This window comes from Saccopteryx bilineata, chromosome 1 (genome assembly GCF_036850765.1).
Source record: "Saccopteryx bilineata isolate mSacBil1 chromosome 1, mSacBil1_pri_phased_curated, whole genome shotgun sequence".
NCBI classification, from domain to species: domain Eukaryota; kingdom Metazoa; phylum Chordata; class Mammalia; order Chiroptera; family Emballonuridae; genus Saccopteryx; species Saccopteryx bilineata.
The window spans coordinates 189,398,430-189,420,072 of NC_089490.1; the positions used below are offsets into that span (position 1 = coordinate 189,398,430).

The following is a 21,643-nucleotide window of genomic DNA, read 5'->3' on the forward strand; positions in this document are numbered from 1 at the left end:
CCTAAGTGAGAAAAACAGCCGAGATTTCTTTTCATTTGAAACACCCTTTGTCTCAGATAGATGTGGATGAAAAAGAGGCCATGGACTAAACCTGTCAGGCCTGCATGGTGGCCTTTCAAACCCTGAGAACGAAAGGAGCCACCCAGGATGGCTGAGCGCCCAGACTCCTAGCTGACAGTGGGTCACGGTGGGTGGGCACCTCCCAGACCTTACACTTCCCCGACACAGGTCAGCCTTGACCATTGAAACTTATCTATTGTTTCTGTGCATCTAAGAGAACATACCTTAGAAAATGTCAGAGTAATTTTCTTCTCTGGACGCCTCAAAGGCACAGCTGTGGGCCCCAGCAGGAGACATTGTCATCTTGTTCCCCGCAAGCATGCCGTCTCCTGTGCTGTCCTTGTGACCTCCTGTACTCGCCACTGTGCAAGGAGCGGCCCTGCATTTTGCGTTTTATCCAACCCCAGTGGTTCCCCTCTTTGATTTCTCCAGCCCCCTTCGTCCACCACTAGTGAATTTCACACATCTGTGAACGCCTCTTCCTAACACCTTTGCCTTGATTCCGATGCATAAAATAAGCTGCAAAACCGCCATTCTCTGGAGCATTTTCTCAGTCTGTTCAGATTTTGCTTCCCATTAATTGCTGTCAGTTTGGCTCAGATCAACTCTTACAAGACTTTTTCTTAGGCTGAAGGTACTTTTGTTGACATAGCGAACTGTAGACTCTGCCGCTGAACATTAGAATTCGTATCTGGGAAAGATCACCAGGAGTTTGCAAAGGTCCTATTGGACAAACAAGCGTGTTAGGCTGGCTCGCTTGTACTTTGCCTGATTGGTGCATGAGCACGGGGCAGCACCACGTGTGTACAGTCTGTGTAGGCTGCAGGTGCTTTTGTCCTCAGGGCAGAAGATCGTAGACTGTGGACTGCCTGCCGCCATTGACAGGGGCCATTTTTTGCTATTGTTTGCGGGAGAAGGGGTGTCCCCCGCCTCTTTGCTCGTCAGCCCAGAGAGAGGGAAGTAGTTTTCCCTGACTGCTTGCTCGTCGGCCATAGTGAGACTCTAATAAACAGGATGGCCCACCATTTTCCGGCTCCACAGTTCCTTTACTGTCTGCCCGAATCCAATGGGAGTTTGCATGGCCAGGGCCACTGGCCTTATAGGACCCCAGAAATTCTAATGCATAGCCAGCCAGGATTAAGGATCACCGCTTGGTAGAAGATTACCATCTATCATCTATGTTGCTGTTTCACTTGGAACACATTACAAACTTGTGAAAAGCCTACCCAGATGACTATTTTACACTATTTCTCATTCCCCAAATTGAGAATTTGCTTTCAAGGGAATCTAGATAATGGTATCTGACAATTTGACCCAGAGTTCTCAAGTGGGAGGGATGACCTACAAGGACTGTGGGTTTGCATGCTCATTCAAAGAATACATATTCATTGAGCATGCATGCAATAACTTCCTCTACACCAGTGCTATCCTTTCTCTTCAATATTGAATAGGAACGTTGCCCTTTAAGGAAATGAAAGTCAGTTCAGCTAAAGGCCATATATCTCTGGATTTGGTAAGTGGTGATGGGGTAAGGATCCAGGCAGCTCTGTGTACCTAGAAAAATCAGGAAATCTATGAACTATAAAAGGACAGCTTCCTTGCTCTGCAGTGGGTGTTGTATACAGTTCTTCGATAATGATTAACCACAGAGTCAGAAGTGACGTCAGGTGGGGCAAAAATAAAAGCCAGCACCTGTGAAGTATCTGCACTAGTTTCTATGCCAGAGCCTTATTGAAAATGCTTGTCTTTCTCCATAGGTTCGAACCAGTGTCCTGTCTGAACGGAAGGATCACTTGCCAGAAATTGGGGTAAGTGTTTCTTTTGTTTCCAGAAGGCACACACATCCCTTCTAAGTTAATCATTTGGATTTTCCCTGGCACCCTGCCTTGGAGCTGACGAATGAGATTGAGTGAACTTAACAGGGTGTGACTATGTGAGGAAGCTCAGTCCCATATTTGCTGAACTGCATGGAATTCATTTCTTGTTTCCTGGAAATCATCCTCAGATGAACCCGTCTGTAGCTCAGCTGGCTGGAGATGAGTCCAGACATGGCCCTGCAGGTAGCTGAGATGCGGTTCTGAGCTAACATTCCTGGGCCGACAGGAGGCTAGGGAAGTTGTAGACGAGAGTTCTACCCGTTCAGCAAGCAGGCAGAGAACCAGCCAGCTACGGCACTGTGATGTGTTCTGTTCCCTGCCGCTGAAACATGTCAAAACAGTGACACAGGCTGAAACAGGAGCTGCCACCTATGTGCAGCCCAGGGTTGGAAAATCCTGCTGAGATTTCCCCGCTGCCTGTGAATCATCGCATCTCCAGCTTTGAGAAGTTTGGGGAACAAGATGGTGATAGGGGATGTTTGCTTACTCAAGGGTAGAGTAGGCAGTGGCAGGCTGAAAGATATCCTAGCAGGCTAAGAGGGATCTGTGTATTCAGAAAGGAGGGAAAAATCCAGAAATGTTGAGTCTAGGAAGCCCTGGGGCCAGCCAACTGAAGAGCTCTTGAAATTCCCTGAAATCCTTCAGGTAATTGACAGCCTTCTCCAGTCCAGTGTGGGAGCACTGTACAAGGGACCATTCATTGCCTTTCTTGGCAGTAGCCACCATCTGAACCTGTCGGGGCAGCCCTTCAGAAACATGCAACGAAGTGCCGGATGCATTGACCGAGAAGAATGTCGGCCATCTCTGCACCTGATAGAGAAGGAAGAAGGTGCCTGGTGCTCTTTCATGCCTAACACATGCTTCTGCTTTCTTCTGGAGGGGGCAGGTTGAGTACCTCTGACTCAAGAGAATCTCTCAGCTTTTTCTCTGCCTTCCCTTTCACCCCTCGGGCTGCTCTCACTTCCAGACTACAGAGGCCTTTGTTTCGTTTCTCCAAAGGGGCTGCTAAGTCTTCTCAGCCTCTGGCCTTCATTGCCACAGGTCCCCCTTCCAGCCCAGGGCTGAGGTCAAACACCTTTTGCCAAGGACCACCCCAGGCACCCTCCTTCAAACTAGGTCCTCCCTTGCGTGCTTGTCATCACACCCTTTACACATCCTTCATAAAATGTGAAACCTTCTGAAGTTGTGGCTTTCAAGTTAATAATTCTGTTAGAAGGAATTCCATTGATTTTCTGACGTTCACGATGCGACGGTTTAATTCTTTTTCTCCTCGAACGGCTCGCCCTCTCCCCAACTGCTCTGTGTTCCACCCCCCTTGCTTGAAGCTTTAGTGTTATCTTGACCTAATTGTGTACATTTCCCCATTATCTTTCATCTCATTCGGGTTCTTGGAATATACCCGAGTCTCTTCACTGATTTTAAGTTATTTTCTTTCCTCCTCTCCTGCCTCCATTTTCCACCACAGGGTGGACATCTCTGTGCCTCTAGCAACTTGTGGTGGAGAGACAGCAGAGTCTGTCTCACGGGTGTTCTGTCTTTTCTTCCTCTTGTTGCTCAGGGCTGTGGTGGGGGGGAGGGGAAGGCCAGAGACTCCTTTGTGTTTCCATGGTAATGGTGAGGGTCCCTTTCTGCTGGTGTTGATGCTTCCCCGACTAATGTCACCCATCTGAGTCCTCTGTGTGGCCGGTAACTTAAATGCGGGCTCTCTCCTGGGGGCGCAGATATTGGCGTGTAGTCCTTTTTCAGTGGGGCTACTTCATGTATCTACTTTCCCTTCCTAGAAGGTGGGGAACCATGTCACGTAACTATTATGGTTGACAGTGAAGAAAAAGTACCCAGACTCTGAAAAGGGCTTGTCCTGTAGGTTATGGGAGGAAGATGTTGTGTGTCAGCCTCATGATGATATCTTCAGCCCTTCAAAGACAGATGGAAGCATGCACCATCGTTCCTGTAGGTAGTTTTATAAGAGTAGGTCAAAGTGTTATCGCTATATCCATTTAACATCGAAGCCAGCACTATTCAATAGAAATAAAATGCATATTATATCTGTGATTTTAAACTTCCTAAGAGTCTAAGCTTTTAAAGAAGTAAAAAAGAAATGGGTGAGATCAACTTTACTATTTCATTTAACCCAATACTTGTATGCAAAATATAATAATGTCAAAATCTAATCAACACAGTTAATTATTGATGAATTATTAATCACACTTCTTGTTTCATGCCACATCTTATAGGTTTGATGTCTATTTTATACTCAGAACACATCTCAGTCTAGAGCTATGGCTTAAGCTAGCAGCTACACATTGGATAGTGCAGCTCTAGACAGTACTCGGAAAATCTTGGGAGGTCCACACAAAATTTAGCATAAAGAAAGCCTGTACTTTGTGTAAAGTCTTTGTGAGATGAATATACATTATGGAGGTTTGGCAAGCTCATGGTCATGTGTATGAGTTTGTATATTCTCTGGCTTCTTACTGTTCGACCAGGGGATCACTGAGGACCTGCTTGGGAAGGTGTACAACCCAGATGTCTGTGACTTGCTCAGAGTCCCTGCAAGGGCTGCTGATAAACTGTTTATTTGTACACTGCCCATAGAGAGTGGCCAGGGACTGAGGCAAGTGCCTTCTTTTAATTCCCCACCCTGCTTGATACTTCTCTCCAGGCAGGTGAGTGATTGAAATCGTGCATCAAGCCATTTAATGATCATCTGCTTTGAGTGCTTGGACCAGCATGATAATTGTGAGTGTTGCACTGTCATGAGCAGACCAGAAAGGTCAGAGTCGCATGTGGTGCAGGCAGAGAGCTTGTCAGAAGGAAAGGGGATTGTCACTTGTCTTGGAAATGAGGCCCAGCATGATGGGGATGAAGGAATGCTGGACTGAAAAGCAAGAAACCTAGACTTGAACTTGGCCTCTGCATATTAACTAGTTCTCTGGCCAGGTGTCAGCCAGTTAACTCCTTTGGGCCCAGTTTCTTCATCTGCACACTGGCCATATTAACAAGCCTTAATAGTCTTTCATTCTGGTTGGGCATTTCTGGAATCATGATGAATATTTCACCTGGTGAAATTTGAGCTATATAGAATCATAGGTATCAGTGCTCAACAACAAAATCTATATCGGACCATTCAACCTTTGTCTCTTTTTTTTTCTACTTTTTATTGAGTGTTTTTTAATTGATTTTTTTCTGTTTCTATTTTTTATTTTTAAACATATATATATATGTATACATATGTATATTCATATAAATGTATTTTCTTGCAAGAATTTCTCAGAAACTATATGAAAAAAAATATAATATATATATATATATTTTAAATACTCTGACTTTTCCAAAAGTATTTAAGGTAGACTTATAACACTTTTAAATCATCTGACTTTTGGATACATTGTATATTTTTTTCTTTTAAAGGCCAAAGGAAATTAATTTTTATTAATTAATTTATTTTACTTGAACCCAATAATTGTTATTTATTTATTTATTTATTTAAATGGAATCGAAGTTAGTATTACAGATTACTTCCTGTTTTCTCAGCAATGTACGAAGGCTTTTCCTGGATAGCTTTGACTCAACTTGCAATGACTATGAGAAAGGTATGAAGTGACCATGTGCACCTTTTTTGTGCAGAAACAAGGCCCATTGTGGCGGAGCAACTTGCCCGAGATCACAGGCTTGTGCAAGAGAAGACAGAAACTGGCTACCCACGCCATCAGGGGGAGCTGGTGTGAGGTCTGGGAGAAGTGATTTAATTGCTCTGATTTCTATTTTATACGGAATAGTTGATTTAGGACTATACTTGAGACCTTTGAGCTCTAGCTCTAGAGAGATTTTACATTTTTTGTCTTTTTTAATTTTTCCCTTGATAGTGGAGCTCTTAATATAAAACCTTTAAGGTGAGAATTTTAGAAACTATCAAAGGAGAGATGCAAAACATCATTTTTGAGTGATATTTGAAATATAAAATGATTTTTAAAGAATCATGATTATGATTACCATGACAAGATGAGATAGCTTTATATTAAGTTATTATTTTCCATTAGGTTGAATAAAGTTATTTATTTTAAATTCTTCTGCTATTATCTATCACATGAGAATTCAGTTTTTGAAAATAGAGAAGACCGTTTTTCCTCTAATTCATTCCTTTATTAAAAGTCAAGTGAACATTAATGTGACTGAATGATGTGTTTTCCAATTTGGGGGAGTACAGAGGGTCCTAATTTTTATTTATTTTGAAGTAAAGCAAATACATAAAAACCTTCTAGAAAACAAATGTATGGGCAATGCAGTTTTTGGTGTTACAATGTGAAACAATTATGCATTGTCATAAAATATTGGGATTTCATTCATGCATTTTATGTAGCATGTAGTCCCAATGTGCAGTTATTTTTAGAATAAATATGATAACATTTATACTTAAATAACACCTCTCTGTATTTTCATATACTTAAATAACACCTCTTCTGTATTTTCATATACTTAAATAACACCTCTTCTGTATCTCATGATGTATTTTCATAATGTAACACTTATGCCCTTTCCCAAAACAATTCATGTTGTATTATTTCAGTAAGATCTTTTGTTATCCTTTGAGGTTAAATCTGTGGCTACAGTTTTGATGAATCAGATTGACTCGTGGGCATTCTTGGCACATTGGAAGCACTCGCATTGCTGCCTTTGTGCTCCAGGCATGGGACTTGACTCAAAGATGGTGAAAGCAAGGTCCACAAGAGCTCCGGGGAGACAGGAGAGACAGTCAGTGGCTTATGTCACAATCTCTACTTGCAACTGTGCCTCATGATGTGTCTGTTGCTCATATCTGAAAATAGCCACTCCACCTGTCTCTCCTTGCTGCATTTCAGCCTGGGGCATTTGTTCTTTTCTCTGAACAGACACAGACCACAGTTACATTCATGACATGTGTAGTTTCTTCATCATTATTATTAGTTCTAAAACCGTCCCTACCTTCGAAATCTCAAAAGGCCAATGTTGAGGGAATTTTGAAAGTACTGATCAGTTAAGAGTTTTCTTGGAGTAAGGATAATGAGTGAAGGGTGGGGATTTAAACTAAAAACACTGATTATCAGTGAAGAGAGAGTGAGACCTTTTTACAATAACAAATGTTGAATGAAATTTACTACAACAGTATACAATCTACACACTAAAGTTGTTTTGATTCTCCACCTTTCAGTGATTTATAGTAGTTTGTAAATACCTGCAGAAAGAGCATCACTCCTGAACCTAATAGAATAACTTACTTGAAGCTAATGCCTACACCATTCATTCATTCATTGTCAGTAAATATTTATCACATGTCCACTGTGTGCTAGGCAGTGGGAGTTTATCAGAAAACAAAATAAAGCTCCTTGTGGAGCCCCAAATCTTAATTATTTTAGGGGAGTTACAAAATAAGAAAGTGTGTGTATTTGTGTGTGTGTGTGTGTGTGTGTGTGTGTGTGTGTGTGTGTGGTGATGGCGGTGATTGTGGTGATAAATGCCATTAGAGAAAAATCTAACAGGACAGGGAATAGAGAATAGCAGAGCCTATATGCTTTTCTAAAAAAGAATGTTCTAGTTGGTGTCTCTGATGAGGTCACGTTTTGTTCAGTTGGCTCTCTCCTGGGCTCTCTCTGCCCTGCTGGAAACTTGCCCTACATTGCTGCATATGCTCTGTTCACACAGCTGTTGGGCATGCCTCCCGCCTTGATTCACTCTCATTTCCTCACTCACTGACCTGTCATCGGGGCTTGTTCTCCCAACAAGCTCTGTTTTCACCCAACATTCTCCACCTGATGATTTACTCCTCAGATTCTTCTGGCTTTCGTGACTCAGTGTCTAAGCCAGCTCTTTGAGTCTCAGGTTAATTATTTGGGCTTATCATTACTAACATAGAAGCATCTCTAACTTTGAAACTGAGTTTAGTTCACATGTTTGCCTTTAAAGCCTTTTGGAATACTTATTCTATGTTAGAACATTGAAAAGAGGGAGAAGAATTCTGACCAGAAGCCTTCCTTTTCTATCTCAACAAGCGCTCAGTGTAGATGCAGCCTTTTGTGTGTGGAGTAATTGTACACTTTCCTCTAAAAAGACTCAGTTGGTCTCCTGTCTCTCATTTTAGTGCAGCCTAGCAACAAACCGATGAAGAGAGAAGGTTCCGGAAAATGTAGTGTTGACTCTTGTAGCATATTACAAGGTGGTAGGCAGCAATGGCATAGTTAATAATACGGGTTCGATATTTTTATGCTTACTTCTTGACCTTGAGGAGAGAATGAGAAATCCCATATAAGATATACCATAATACTGTGACTTTTAAATCCGAAGTCGCCAGGAATGTTAAAAAGAGATGAAATATTTTTATCCTGGAAAAGAAAAAGCAATTTAGAGTTTTATTCTTTACATTATGAGTCAAAGAGTGGAGGAAGTAGATATTCATAGATAGTCAACACCTGGTAAAATAGGGTAAAAAAGCAATTTTAGAAAAATGTAACTGAACAAGTGTCATTCTTTTTTTGTGTGTCAGAATAAAATTGTCCCATGCTAGCATAGAAATAACAAAGGAAACAAATGCTTTCAAACATTGCTGTGATGGGGGAGAAATAGAACATTTCTATTTATAACTTGTCCAGAGTCCCACATAAAAATAGCTCCAACTAACAGTTTTGCTCATATCTGGAAGGCAGCGTTGTTGCTGCCAGGGGTTTGAGGAATTCTAGTAAAGACGACAGTGGCGTGGGTAAATATCAAGTCTTTCATCTTTCTTTACCCTAGATCTCATTTGGGGAGAAAATTAGCTAGTGAACAAGTTCTAGCTTCTGTATTACACGTTTTGTTAATTTTCAGGCTATTTTTCTTTGTTTTTAATGAAAAGGATGCATTTGCACCCCTTAAAGTTATCCCATGAGGTGGATATATTAATGATGATTGTTTTCCTGTCCGTGAGATGTTTGTCAGGCTAAGAGATTTAACATTTTATTCTTCTAGAGATTAACTTCCTGCAGTTGGTGTGACAGCAAGACTATTAGGAACTTCAGATGTTAATGAAAACTCTTCTTTCTGTCATTTTCAGCGAAGCTTCCTTGGCTATGCCAGTTTTAAAGTGGGAGAGCTACTGAGGTCGAAGGAGCGACTGCTTGCCCTGAGCCTGAGGTGGGTCTCCCTGTCGGCCACGATCGCAGGTTCTTGCGGATGTTTAGATGTCAACTCTCAAATGGCTTACATCCTCCATTGCAGCACGTTATATTGAAATGGCAATTATTCAAGTTCGCTTTCAAGTTCACGTTTCAGAATGGCAAAGGTTATCAGCCCTTGTAGGAAAAAAGATATTGCATTATCAGTAAAGTGGTGACATTTTTGAAAGTAAGAAAGCAACCGAAATGTTGATCGTGTTATTAAATAACTTTTGTTACTTATCAAAATGTTACTTTTTAAATCAAGTACATTTCTGAGATTGAAATATGTTGGCTAGAGGCAGCATTGCAGATATTTTAATACTAGAGGTAATACTGGTTATTGTCTTTTCTTAAAGCTTATTTTGTTGCTATAGTTTTAAATAGAAAACATAACTCATATTGAAATAGACAATAGATAAACGCTAATTTTGAGTATGAGTACAATTTATTTTGATATAGAAGATGAGATCATCTTCAGGAGATTCCAAAGTGTTTTAATACTAGGAAGAACATTGAAAAAAAATAACTTTTTCTTTTTAACTTCATAATACATTTGAAACAATATGTTGTTTTCTAACGGTATAATAGCTTTTACAATTGTGTATACTTAGAGAATAATGCCTTGTAATATTTGTATAGTATATAGGTAAATGAATATAGAGATGGTATATGACCCTGTGTGTAAACTTAAGATAGTCTTTTTTTGATGAAACAGAGACCACTCTCAGGGAAGAGAGAGTTTCTTAAGTTTTTTGGCTGTCTGACCCAGCCTCCAAAGGACCCCCTTGCAACCAATCATTTATTTGAGTAAAAATGCTATTACTCATGTTGGAATTTGTATGGCTGGCTGTCCCCTCTTCTGATATTTCCTAATTTGTGCAGTTTTGCATTTTAACTTAATAGATAGTGCAAAGTAATATAAAGTAATTCATATTCAGGCAGAACAATAAGTGTTGGTGGGCTCATTGAAGCTACTATCTCCTCCCTGGCTTCCTTTAGGCTGTGTCTCTTATCCATCTGTTCTTCTTGTTGTATTTTATTGGGGAAGGCATTTTAAAATATTTATAGTTTCGGGGTATTATTCCCAATAAAGTTTTTGTTGCATTTACTTTCCGTTTGAAGTATGTCAGGGCCAGCTGGAAAGTCTAGCTTTCAGTGTCACTGATACCTTAAATACCTGTTACCAACCTGCCTGGTTGGTTAGATCTTGGCCGAGTGCCGCTGGAGTCATGATGGGAGGTGGCAAACCCTGAGCTCACTTCGAGCCAACCAGGCACGTGTCCTCTAGATAAGACACCTGGCACTTTGCTCCTCCTTTGGCTGATTCACAAGCTGCAGCTTTGATTTTACCACGGCTGCCATCAACAGCAGCATGCTATGTATCACATTTAGATACTGCCTCTGAGACAGAAATCAGGAGACCAGAAATTCTTTGTGAAGTGATAATTAGTAAACCTATACGTTGCTTTTGAGGGAGAGCAGGGACAGGAGGGTCAAGCTTACAGTAGGAAGAAAATAGGATATAATTATTTCATAGAAACAATCAAGACTAATTTCCATTTTTGGTTTAATACTTCTAATTCCTATTTATTTGATTAATTTATTTGATTAATTAATACTTCTAATTCCTATTTATTTAAGAAAAGCATATTTAATGAGTTGCATTTTCTAGAGAATATAATTGTTGAAAATCAAAGTTAAAAAATTGTATTGAATTTGTTGGGGTGATATTGGTTAGTCAAATAGGTTTCAGGTGTGCAGTTCTATGATACATCATCTTCATGCTGTATTGTGTGTTCATCACCCCTCGTCAAGTCTCTTTCCATCACCACTGATCCCCCTTATCCCTTCCCCTCCTTCTGCCCCCCTTTCTTCCTGTAATCCCCATACTATTGTCTGTGTCTGAATTTTTTGGGGTTTCCCCCCTTTTTTGCTTAATCCCTTCAACCATCAGATTGGGGGGAGGTTGAGAGGGCTGGGTAAAAGTCAGTTTTGAAATGGCTAGGTTATTATTTTTTTTCCTTTTTGTGCTTTACCAAACTTTTGAATTTCCCTTCCTATGAACCAGATACATTGTAGACACATTGTAGAATTCTGATGCTTCAAGTTTTTTATTTCTAATATAATTTATCTTTTTTTCTACTGACTGAATGTCTCTGAAGTACTGAGTGGAAGAACATTAGGTCAGGGATAAGAAGCATGTTTTTGGTTGTTTGTTTTGCTTTGTTTTAAATATCCCTTCATGCCGATTATATCTGACTTTTATAGTCCAGACATTTTAAAAGCAATAGAATTCTCAGATTGTTGTATTTTGTAATATAAAGATGTGTGGGAAAGGCTATTAAAGAAATAAACATTTGAATTCTACTGTTTATTGAACATTTTCCCCTATTTTATGTAACATTTATCAGTCTACCTTTTCATCTATATAATCATAGTACTGGTTGTTGCATATGTATTTGTTCATATATATAATTTTAGGACTATTTTGCTTTCTCACAAACCATGAATGCTTATTTCTTCTTATTAAATATTTGTGCTTAGAGAAGGGAAGATCCAAATTATGATGTCTTTAAATTTTTATTTTTTGTTTTGTTAATTTAACCTTCATAAAAACATACACACACTTCAGTTTTGTTCGTAAAAATTAAGAAACAACAGAAACACGATCCGCCCCCCAAAGGCAAGTTCTTCACTTGAGAGCCGGCAGGAAGGATCAGGGAGGGCCCCTTCAGCTGTGACATAGTTTTCTCCACAAGTGCACTCAGCGTGATGAAGAGATGATACTGTCGCTATCATCTCACATGTGGGGAGCCCAGGGGTGTTTTAGAGGCCACAGGGCCGTGAGTCAGAATAACTTTCTTCTTAGAACCCTATGAGTGTGTCTGAACCCCCGCAGTGAGCTGAGATCAGCCTTGCCCAGAGACTGACAGCACAGTTTTCAATGATAATTTTTTCCCTATTCCAGTGGAATTAAATGTGCTTATAGTTTTAATCTTCTACCACTACTCTTTTCCTACACACAAATTTAGGTTATGTAGGTCTTCTTACTTTAAATATCAGATATATTCTTTAAAATTCTATGTGTGCCCTGACCTGTGGTGGCGCAGTGGATAAAGCATCGACCTGGAATGCTGAGGTCACTGGTTTAAACCCTGGGCTTGCCTGGTCAAGGCACATATGGGAGTTGATGCTTCCTGCTCCTCCTCTCTCTCTCTCTCTCTCTCTCTCTCTCCTTTCTAAAATGAATAAATAAATAACATCTTTAAAAAAATTCTATGTATGATTGAATATTTCTGTAATGAACATCTTTTCAAATCTATAGCTACTTGAACTTCAGAGATGATTTTAAAAAACCACATTGAAGCATCTTAATAGTTACATATATTTTGAATACATTTCATGCTCTTTTGAAAGTCTTCCATTTAGCCTCTTTAGGTACTGGAAAGTGAGAGTGTGTAGCAGAAATTTCAGATGGTTTCACAACACTAATTGTTAAGTATGTCTAAGCCATTTTCTATCTTAAGTAAGGGCAATAGACATTGACTGGTGACCAACAGCCCTCTTTGAGAGAGAATCGTATATTTGTGATTAATTATTAAAGAGAATGGTATTATACTTTATTGACTGCACCAGTGGAAAAGTTAGAGGATATGGATGGCATGCAAACTGCTAACTTAATTGATATTTTTGCATAGAATTTACTAAGAATGCACATCAGAAACCCTGAATGTATGCATGAGAATGCCACATTATTTGTCTCTGGGCACAAACAAGCAGGGAACTGGGAAGTCAATAGCAAATGCAGGCTCATGATTGATCCAGACACTGGAGTGCTTCCTTCCCTGGGCTTTCGGTGTGATTCTAGTGACCCGGGCAGCACACTTTCCCAGGCCGGCTCCTCTGATCCCAATGCTGACTCGGACTTTCGGACTTCGTGGACCTGTAGGAAGTGGTAACTAACACTACTGAGCTTTAGAAGGGGTAAGCCTTTCAAATGTCTCATCTCAGTCTATGGGCAAGGTAGGTCTCAGGTCCCTGTGGGGTTCAGATCTTCTAATAACCTTGCCTGGAAGGTGATATTATTCTTCTTTGACTATTAAGCAAACTGAGGAAGAGCAGCTGGACTTCTCAGGTCACACAGCTGGGACGGGCTAGAAACAGGAGACTGGGAGAGAAGAGCGCTTGATATCAAGGATTTGCTAGAGAAGAGGTATTTTGCTTGGAATCTTAGAGTGAAATAATTGTAGAGCCCAGAAGAGACCTTGGCACTTCATCTTCTTCTTGGATACCTTCAGTGGCAGGGACTCCGCTGCGGGAGGCCGGCTTTTTTCCATTTGCACAGAAGCGGTCCCCTGCTCTCCTTCGGGAGTTAAGTAAAACAAGTCTCATGCCTTTTCTCGGTGATCACATTTGAAAGCAGCTATTTTGTCCAATTCTAAATCTTTTCTCCTTTTTATTCTCGGGAAGGAATGTAATGTAATAGAACACCAGATTTGCATACCAGCCTTGGCTGGAGTCCTGGCTTTGTCAACAACTCCGCCACCCCGGGCGAATCTAGTCTTTAATATCTGTTAATGGAAATAGTAATGACCTTTTTCCCAGGGTGATTCTGGGCAATTCATAAATGCATTCATGTTCTCTGCACTTCCTTGCTTTAACAAAAAATGTTCTATAAATAGTGTTTTCCTCACTTCTTGTTTAGTTTGCTTGCTTAAGTCTGTTGAGGCTCTCTTTTGAAATGGGACATCCACAATTCTCTAAATTGGTCAGTGGCAGAGATGATTTTACTTTTACCCTGGACATATGAACGGAACTTTTCTATTATCCGAGGAGCTGATACTTGCCCAAAACCTGAATTCAGATTTTAATCACGTCACATGTCTTCTTAGATGCAGGTACCAGCAGGAGGCATAGGAGAGCAGTTTGTTTGGCTGAAACAGGCAGCATCCCAACCGAGTTGGGAAAAAATAAATTTGTTTTGACTTTAGTACTTTAGCAATATAGCACAGAAATTCATAAACGCAACACAGAGTGTCAACCTCTGTTAGAGTTTACTGATGCATTTTACTGCCGAATGTATCAATAACCACCCAGAGAAGTCCATTCTCAGGACTGGACTGGGAGAATGAAGGTAGACATCCAGCAGAGAAGTATGGGCATTTGCTTCTGAAACTGATTTTATTCATTTATGGAATCGTGTTCATGTCTTTTAGGGACATAATTGCTGAAAATTGTAAGAAAGGGTCTAACACAGGCCACTTTGTCATAACTGTTAAAATTATAATGATTTATTATAAAATCAGAGAATGCAAAATATGCAGATATTATCTGATCAGGGCACTGGGAAAGCAGAAAGAACACATTATTTTGAAACATCTCCGAGATGAAATCCTAGCTCTTCTGTTGCCCCGCAGGATGGCTAATTAATCTGGACTATTTCTTCTCTGAAATGCGGTCAACAGGGGGACCCAGCTCCCAGGGCTGCTGTGAGGCTCACATGAATCATTAATATAAAATGTTTACCATTACACCCAACACATAGTCAGTGCTCTGTAAACACTAGCTATCATTTTTATCTTTCTTTTATTAACTAGTTCTCGAGCTTCAAGCCGTGTGTGTATGTGTGTGTGTGTGTGTGTGTGTTTTCAGGTGATGAGTAGACAGACATGTTATATACAACCCATGTTGTGTACCTGAAATGGCATCTGACGCAAAGCAAGGCCTTCATCATGTTCATTACCTCTCACTAACATTATTAGCCTCAGTGTTATTCTTTATTTCATTCAACTACACTGTCTTTCATGTATCATTTAAATGTCCCTGCAGTTAAATAGTCTGCATTATTCTTTATGTTCCTAATCCATTTTTTTGTAAGTATGACCGTGGAAACCAATTAGCACTTCTCTTAGTTTACATTTTCTTAGTTTGCATTATTTAAACCATGTGTCTGCCAAGTTGCAAAGTGGACTTTTCAGTCACTGAAGGGCCAGCACATACCTAGAGTACTTCAATAGCAAGTCCACTGCTATAGAAAAGCCTGAAATCTTCCCTCTTTTAAAATGCACTTTACACCCGGGTCACTTGTGCCCGAAGACCAACCTGCCTGGGAAGTTTGAGAGCTAATTTAATTTTGGAGGTAATTTCCAGAAACGATTAGGCCTGCAGGGAATTCAGTGTGACCTTAAAACTGTGTATTGCACTTATCCACATTTCCCCAAAGCCACTGTCTTCATTGTCACCCTGAGTTCCTGCTGCTCTGGACACATGGATATCAGCTTTTTCCAAACAGTTGTTTTTTTTTTTTCTTGGAACACTAGAATCCTTTTAGTTATATGTATTATGTTTTTGAATGAAGACATTTTCTGGTCAAATAGGTTTGAATATGCTCTATTTTTAAAAAGTGCGGCGGGCTTCCTTGCTCTGGGACTTCCAGGGCCTTCATTAGTCCACAAGGCCCAGTGGGACTCAGAGGACAGATGCCACCTGCAGCTTTACCAAACAAATTTGAATTCGAGAAACTATCTTCATGGAGCAGCTATTCACACCCAAGAGGCAACAGCTCTGTCGTTTAGAAAATACTGATTGAAAGCGAGAACAACTTAATTTTGCGGAGAGTTTCCCGAAGGACTGTGTGTATTTGGCCTCTTCCCCACCCCCAGCGTATTCTCAAACACACGTGTCTGCAGGCAGGCCGTGGTCTTCACCCAGATGAACACTGGTGCTTATGCACGCACCTCCATCCTGGTGCCATGTCCGTGTCCACATGCAGTAACTCACCCCCGTTTCTCCCATTCCCCATCACGATCCATGGGCATTACCAGCTACATGGCCTTTTACATGCCACTCACGCCAGCTCCTGTATTGACACCAGCGTGTGGAACTTATACAAAATGTATGGGAAAGGAGAGACAAAATACATGCTCCGTCTTTTATGTTCATCGGCAGACTTTCTAAAGCTTGCGTAAGTGCACCTACACCTCATGTGCCGACTCCGAACTGACCTTAGCTCTTCCCCTGAAAGCTCCGCCTTCTGGTGCTTTTTTCTTCTCAGTTCAACTAAGACCCATCATTTTCAAATGACCTTTTCTGAAATCCTGATCTGACCATGCTCTTTTCCCATTTGAAACTTTATATTCCTTCTTGCTCCCCAACCCTCCACACAAAAAAAGAATAAGACCATGAACGGGAACATCTGCAAAAAAACCTTAACCAAGACATCCAGGGCAGCAAGTCTGCCTTGTAGCCTCATCCTAGCCAGCCACATTGCTCTTGACACTGATCACCGCTCCCTCCTCCTTCCCAGTGACTTTGTGCACTTTGCACTTTCTGAAAGTAGAGTCAGAGACCCTGTGTTTCTCTAGAAACCCTTTTTCTCAGGGGTTTGAGTTCAGTTTCAACATCCCATAGCAAGAGAGCACAACAATGTTTGGGTGTCAGTGTTACAGCTTAGATTCTTGCCCACACTGCCTTCCAATTATTTTTTCTCCCTTTGTGATGCCCCTTGCCCAAGGAGTACATATACCCAGAAGGCCCTGCTGTTCTCCAAATTTACTCTCAGTAAGAACTGAGAGGCAGCAAGCAATCTTCGCGCATGTCAGTGAAAAGGTCTGGTTCAATCCCCACCATGGCTTACCTCCTCAGTTTCCCATCGCCAAAGGACCATGTTTCAACCCACTTTTGAGTGGGTGCCCAAAAAGCAGGTCAGAACTCATCGTCCCCACTCCAGCTAATGGAAGCTAATGATTCCTGGAAGGTCAACATTTTTTAACTGTGTTTCAAATGAGGTTTGATTTTGCTTTTCCACTGACATGTTGTCAGTTCTTTGTATATAGGACAGGGCTGTGCTGGAGGTATGCCTGAGAAAATATAGAAGATGACACACCTTTGACAATGTATTCCCTCTCCTTAGAGGCTCTATCCCAGGATTTTCTGCCCTAACCCATAAGTAAAATTCATAGATGTCTCTTGTTCTGTGGCATAGCATGGCTTTCTCATGGTGAAAGTGTGGTTGAAAAAGATTGTTTTCAATAAGACTTTAGTAAGGTAAAGTATTGAATCAGGAAAAGGAAGAAAAGTACAATTTTATGAATGGAAGACAGGGAAACAAAAACATTAAAAAAATAATATGTTAAACGATTTTAAGAAGGACGAAAAGAAGTATGGGGTCAAAGATAAAATGATAAGAGTTAAGAAGAGAATAGCAAGTTTATTTTGCTTCATTTTATTACATTTTGCACCAATAGCCACATAAGCAAATTGTTTTTCTCAAGGCTCTGTTACAGTGGGCAGGGTCAGGGGTTGCTTCCAGCAGTGGGCCTAACTTTATTATAGGTGATCTATTGGGTCCCTTGATCAGTGTACTTAAGTTTATTAGAATTCAATGGAAAATATTAGGTAACTAGGGATTCTTCTTTATAACTTTTGTGTGGCACTGACAGTTGTACCATCCTGCACAGAAAGATTTAAAAATGAACCCAAATGATTGAAGACAGATTTAATTGGACCTGACCTAGGTGTTACTGGGCCTGTACTACATATTACAATAACAAATGAAACAACCAAATTGGCTTGTAGATATATGCTGAATGTTACTTCTTTCTGATGTTTACATATGTAAATTGGAAAGTAAACAAAAGCATTTCATTATACTTAACATTGCCAAACAGAAATTTAAGGTGCCAGAATAAACTTGGTTTAATCCTTATCCATCCATCGAAGACATGGCAGATAACTTAAATTTCATTTTATGTATTTTGATCGTCCCCAGTGTGAATACAGTCTCTCTAATTCAAAGCAGGATTTAAAGTTTCAGTGCTCAATTTAGAAATGGTATATATAGTGGGGATTCTTTTTCTATTATCAAGAATCAAATTAAAGATTTTCCAAGGATTTACACACTTAAAATAGAAGAGACAGTTTCTAAGGATCCTTGGGGTTTGTTTGTTTGTTCTGCAAAGTGCCAGCTAACACTACATTTCCCAGCTATTGAGATTTATTTCTAGGACTACCAGAAACAAACTGCTTCTAAGACCAAGGGACAGAGTCTGTGACTGTGACATTGGAGAAAGCAGGGGTTCCATTACTGTCCCCAGGAGCTAATTACTTCACTTACAATTTCCCATCTGTGAACTAATGACAATAATACCACTGAGATGAATTTAAATGATGTGTTCATAAGGCAGATTTTAAGTAAAGGATCCTTTTGTAATTTAATAGAAAATAAAGTTTGCTCTCTATTCTTTCTCTCCTGCTATCTCTTCTTTCCTCAAATCTCACTGGTCCTTGAAGGAAGTACAGTTGAATGACGTTATTTTCCTGCCGAGTTCATTGAAAATTACGTTGAGATCAAAAGGCTATATTAAGTCTCTAGCGAGAGGAAAATAGTACAAATACAGATAATTGGTAGGTTTGTTGTGAAAAAAAACTTTTTAGACATTGTTTTTTTATAAATTCTTTGAGTCCAAAAGTGCTAGTCGTGGATGTAAAAGGAAGCAGCCTAATTTTCCTTGTGTTCCAGAGCTAAGGTGAATGAGTGACAGGAATTGTGTCTTTCTGGAGAGTATTGCTTCCTTTTTTTGCACCCTGCATTCCATTCCTCAATGCAGGTCTTTCACACTCCGCACCTGATGTCTTCCCTGCACAGTACAGCAAGATGGAATGGAAAGGGCGAATGGATTTGCAAGTGTTAGGAGAGTTTTCTTCTGGGATAGAATCCTGGGAGGCCCATAAGCTAGAGGAGAGGCTGAGAATGGAGAATATGTGACATTTTACATGTGCAAATGAGTATAGAGTCTGGGCAACAGTCTCCCCTTCTGGCTTGAGTTATACCTATTAATAATCAGTGCACAGTGCTGACCGTCAAGTGTAAGTGCACACGGTAGGACGGCCGTGTGGAATACCTACGGCATTAGCAGGGACTGGGAACCAAGTCGCATCACTCCTGAGGACTGTGGTCCAAATTCTAGCATTCATTAGACATGTTTCCAGGAAGTAGATTTCTGTGTGTGTGTCTGTGTGTGTGTGCGCGCGCGCGTGCGCACACACACTTCAATATTGGTCAATATATTTATTGTCCTAGTCTAAAAATTTTTCACTGAACTGTGTTGGTTTGGCTCAACCCCCAACAGCTCCCTCCAAAGCTGATAAAAACCTTGCTTTCTGAGCTACTACCTGATCTTTTTTCCGAGCAACAGACATCTGGGCTTCTGGATGTGGGCCGGTCCCCAGAAAGATTGAACCATGGAAGTTTCGGCTGCAGACCCCATCCTCCAGGCGGTTTAGGAATAGTGTTAAAACAATGTGGCAAAACCAGTTAACACCAGAGAGTCGGAAATTTCAGGTTCTGTAGTGTTCTATAATTTGTGCTGCCCTGACTGACTGCCCATGCAGATTTTGCCTAGCTAAATTGAATTTCTGTAATGTGGCAATAACTGTGACTCATTCTCGGATCCCCACACAGAAATCCTTCACTCGCATGACCACCTCTCATTTTCTCTGTTTGTCCACTTCCTCCTGGCCCTAGCGCCCTCGGCTCCGCAACTCCATTGTGAACCCTCCTAAGCCCATCCCTTAGCCTCCGTCACATTTCTTTCTTTATCTGGCAGCTGGCTCTCCCCCCGACAGCCCTGCCAAGTGGCCGCCGTACACATCTGGAGTGGGACGAACACCCTCAGAAAGCCCTCCTGGATTGGGGCTCCCAGCCTCAGACATTCCACTGGATTTCTCGAATTACTGGAATGACCTAAGGGTGTCGCCTCCCCTCATTTCATGAGGATTTGAACTTGCAAATTAGCACGGCTCCTCTTATACCCCTTGTGATTCCATAGCCTTGTAGATGAACTTTTTTATTCCAGAGGCTGTCGGGATTTTCTCTATCCTACTTTGTGACTCACTCCCAAGGTCATTTCTTAGATATTTGTCATTAATCTCACCCCTCTGGAGTCTTAATTTTAAGTAGTCTATTTTTTTATTTTCATCTCATATTTTCCCAGTATCCTCCTAGTTGCTCCTTGACTGTACCAAGTCACTGATCCTTTACTCTTCACAGATTTCTACCCCTCTCCAGTATTCTTACCCAGTTGAGAGTGCATGGCCCATCACCGAGAAATCACAAAACAATCTCTTGCATTCAACCTCAACTCCGATGCCACTCTTCTGCTACTGTGCTATCTAAGCAGAAATGGTTGGATGGGTAGATGGATGGAAGAAGGATGTTTGGGTAGGTGGAAAAAAATAAAAATAAAAACTAAAAAAAACAAAAACTGTGGTTCAATCCAACATTCTGTTTAGCTTCTTCATACTTGCATCCTTGTAGTTCTGTGGGCTAGGATAACCTGACTCCCATGCTTCTCGGTTCCATTGGGGATCATGACCCCTGACTTCACGGGTGCCCTCTATACTAGTCCGTTGTCCTACTAGATTTCCCTGGTCCATTTGCTCTCCACTCTCCTAGGTCATTATTTCACATCTCTTTGTTCCCAGAATCTCCAAAATATCTCCCCTCTTCCTCATTCTCGGCAGATTTATCTGCTTTCTGTTTCACTGAAAAGAGGAATCTGACAATTTCCCACGTCTTATTTACCAAATTACTGGCATCTATCTTTTGTCCTTCTGTTGTTATAGAAGAACTCTGCTTCACGTCTAAAATCAACCCCTCTACTCATGTTTTAGGCGACATTTTTTCTCACCCATTCATGACCTTGTTCCAGCAATTATCCTTTTTTTCCTCTTGTATCATAATTATTTCTGCTGTACTGGGTTATCTATAATGCTGCCAAATCTCCCACATCTCCTTCTATCTTATGCTCTGTTTCCCTGCTCTTTATAGAAGAACCATTTTGTGAGCTCTCCACTTTGCCTCCTACACTGATCTTTTGAACCCATTTGCAGCAGGCTTTCATCCCTGTTACTTCACTAGTGTAGCTTGTATCAGGATCAGGAATTAATGGCCTCCATATTGTTAAATCCAACAGATAGTTCTCCATTTCCTCCTTTTGGGCATATCTGCACAGTGGCTTACTCCCTCTTTTCACTGGGCATCTGAGATGAATGTCTTAGTGGTGTCTTAGCAGACTGGAGAGAGGGATTCTCCTGCTGGCCCTGAAAAAGCAAACTGTCATTTTGAGAACAGCCTATCTACGGAGAGGACCACATGGTAAGCACCTGAGCGTAGCCTCCAGGAGCTGTCATCTCACTGATAACTAGCAAAAAAGAAAGAAAGAGAGGAAGGAAGGAAGGAAGGAAGGAAGGAAGGAAGGAAGGAAGGAAGGAGAAGGGAAGGGAAAGCTGAAATAAAAAAAGAGATGTACCTTGGTTATATAGCCAAAAAGAAATCAATTCTACCAATGGTTTGAATGAGCTAGAGAGAGGAGTCTTTTCTTAGAGCCAAATGGGAGACTGCAGCTCAGCTGACATGTCGGTTTCAGTCTTGTTAGCCCCTGAGTAAGAGGACCCTGGCTAGACATCTGGTCTATGAGACTGTGAGATAACTAATGGTGTGGTTTTCAGTTACTGAATTTGTAGCCCTTTGTCATGCAG

At 40.8% G+C, this 21,643-nt stretch overlaps 1 protein-coding gene across 15 annotated transcripts in view; it reads left to right on the top strand.

Annotated features, from left to right (window-relative positions):
• INPP4B (inositol polyphosphate-4-phosphatase type II B) overlaps positions 1-21,643 on the top strand; it is a 708,587-nt gene that overhangs the window by 458,528 nt on the left and 228,416 nt on the right. For 13 of the 15 annotated variants that reach the window (XM_066232845.1, XM_066232867.1, XM_066232856.1 and 10 more), the window contains 2 exons: positions 1,818-1,868; positions 9,001-9,080. In XM_066232845.1, the coding sequence (XP_066088942.1) occupies positions 1,818-1,868; positions 9,001-9,080 (131 nt within the window). Of the gene's footprint in view, positions 1-1,817; positions 1,869-2,746; positions 2,767-8,605; positions 8,668-9,000; positions 9,081-21,643 lie in introns of those variants that run through there. The other 2 variants (XM_066232920.1, XM_066232907.1) reach the window with 2 other exon arrangements.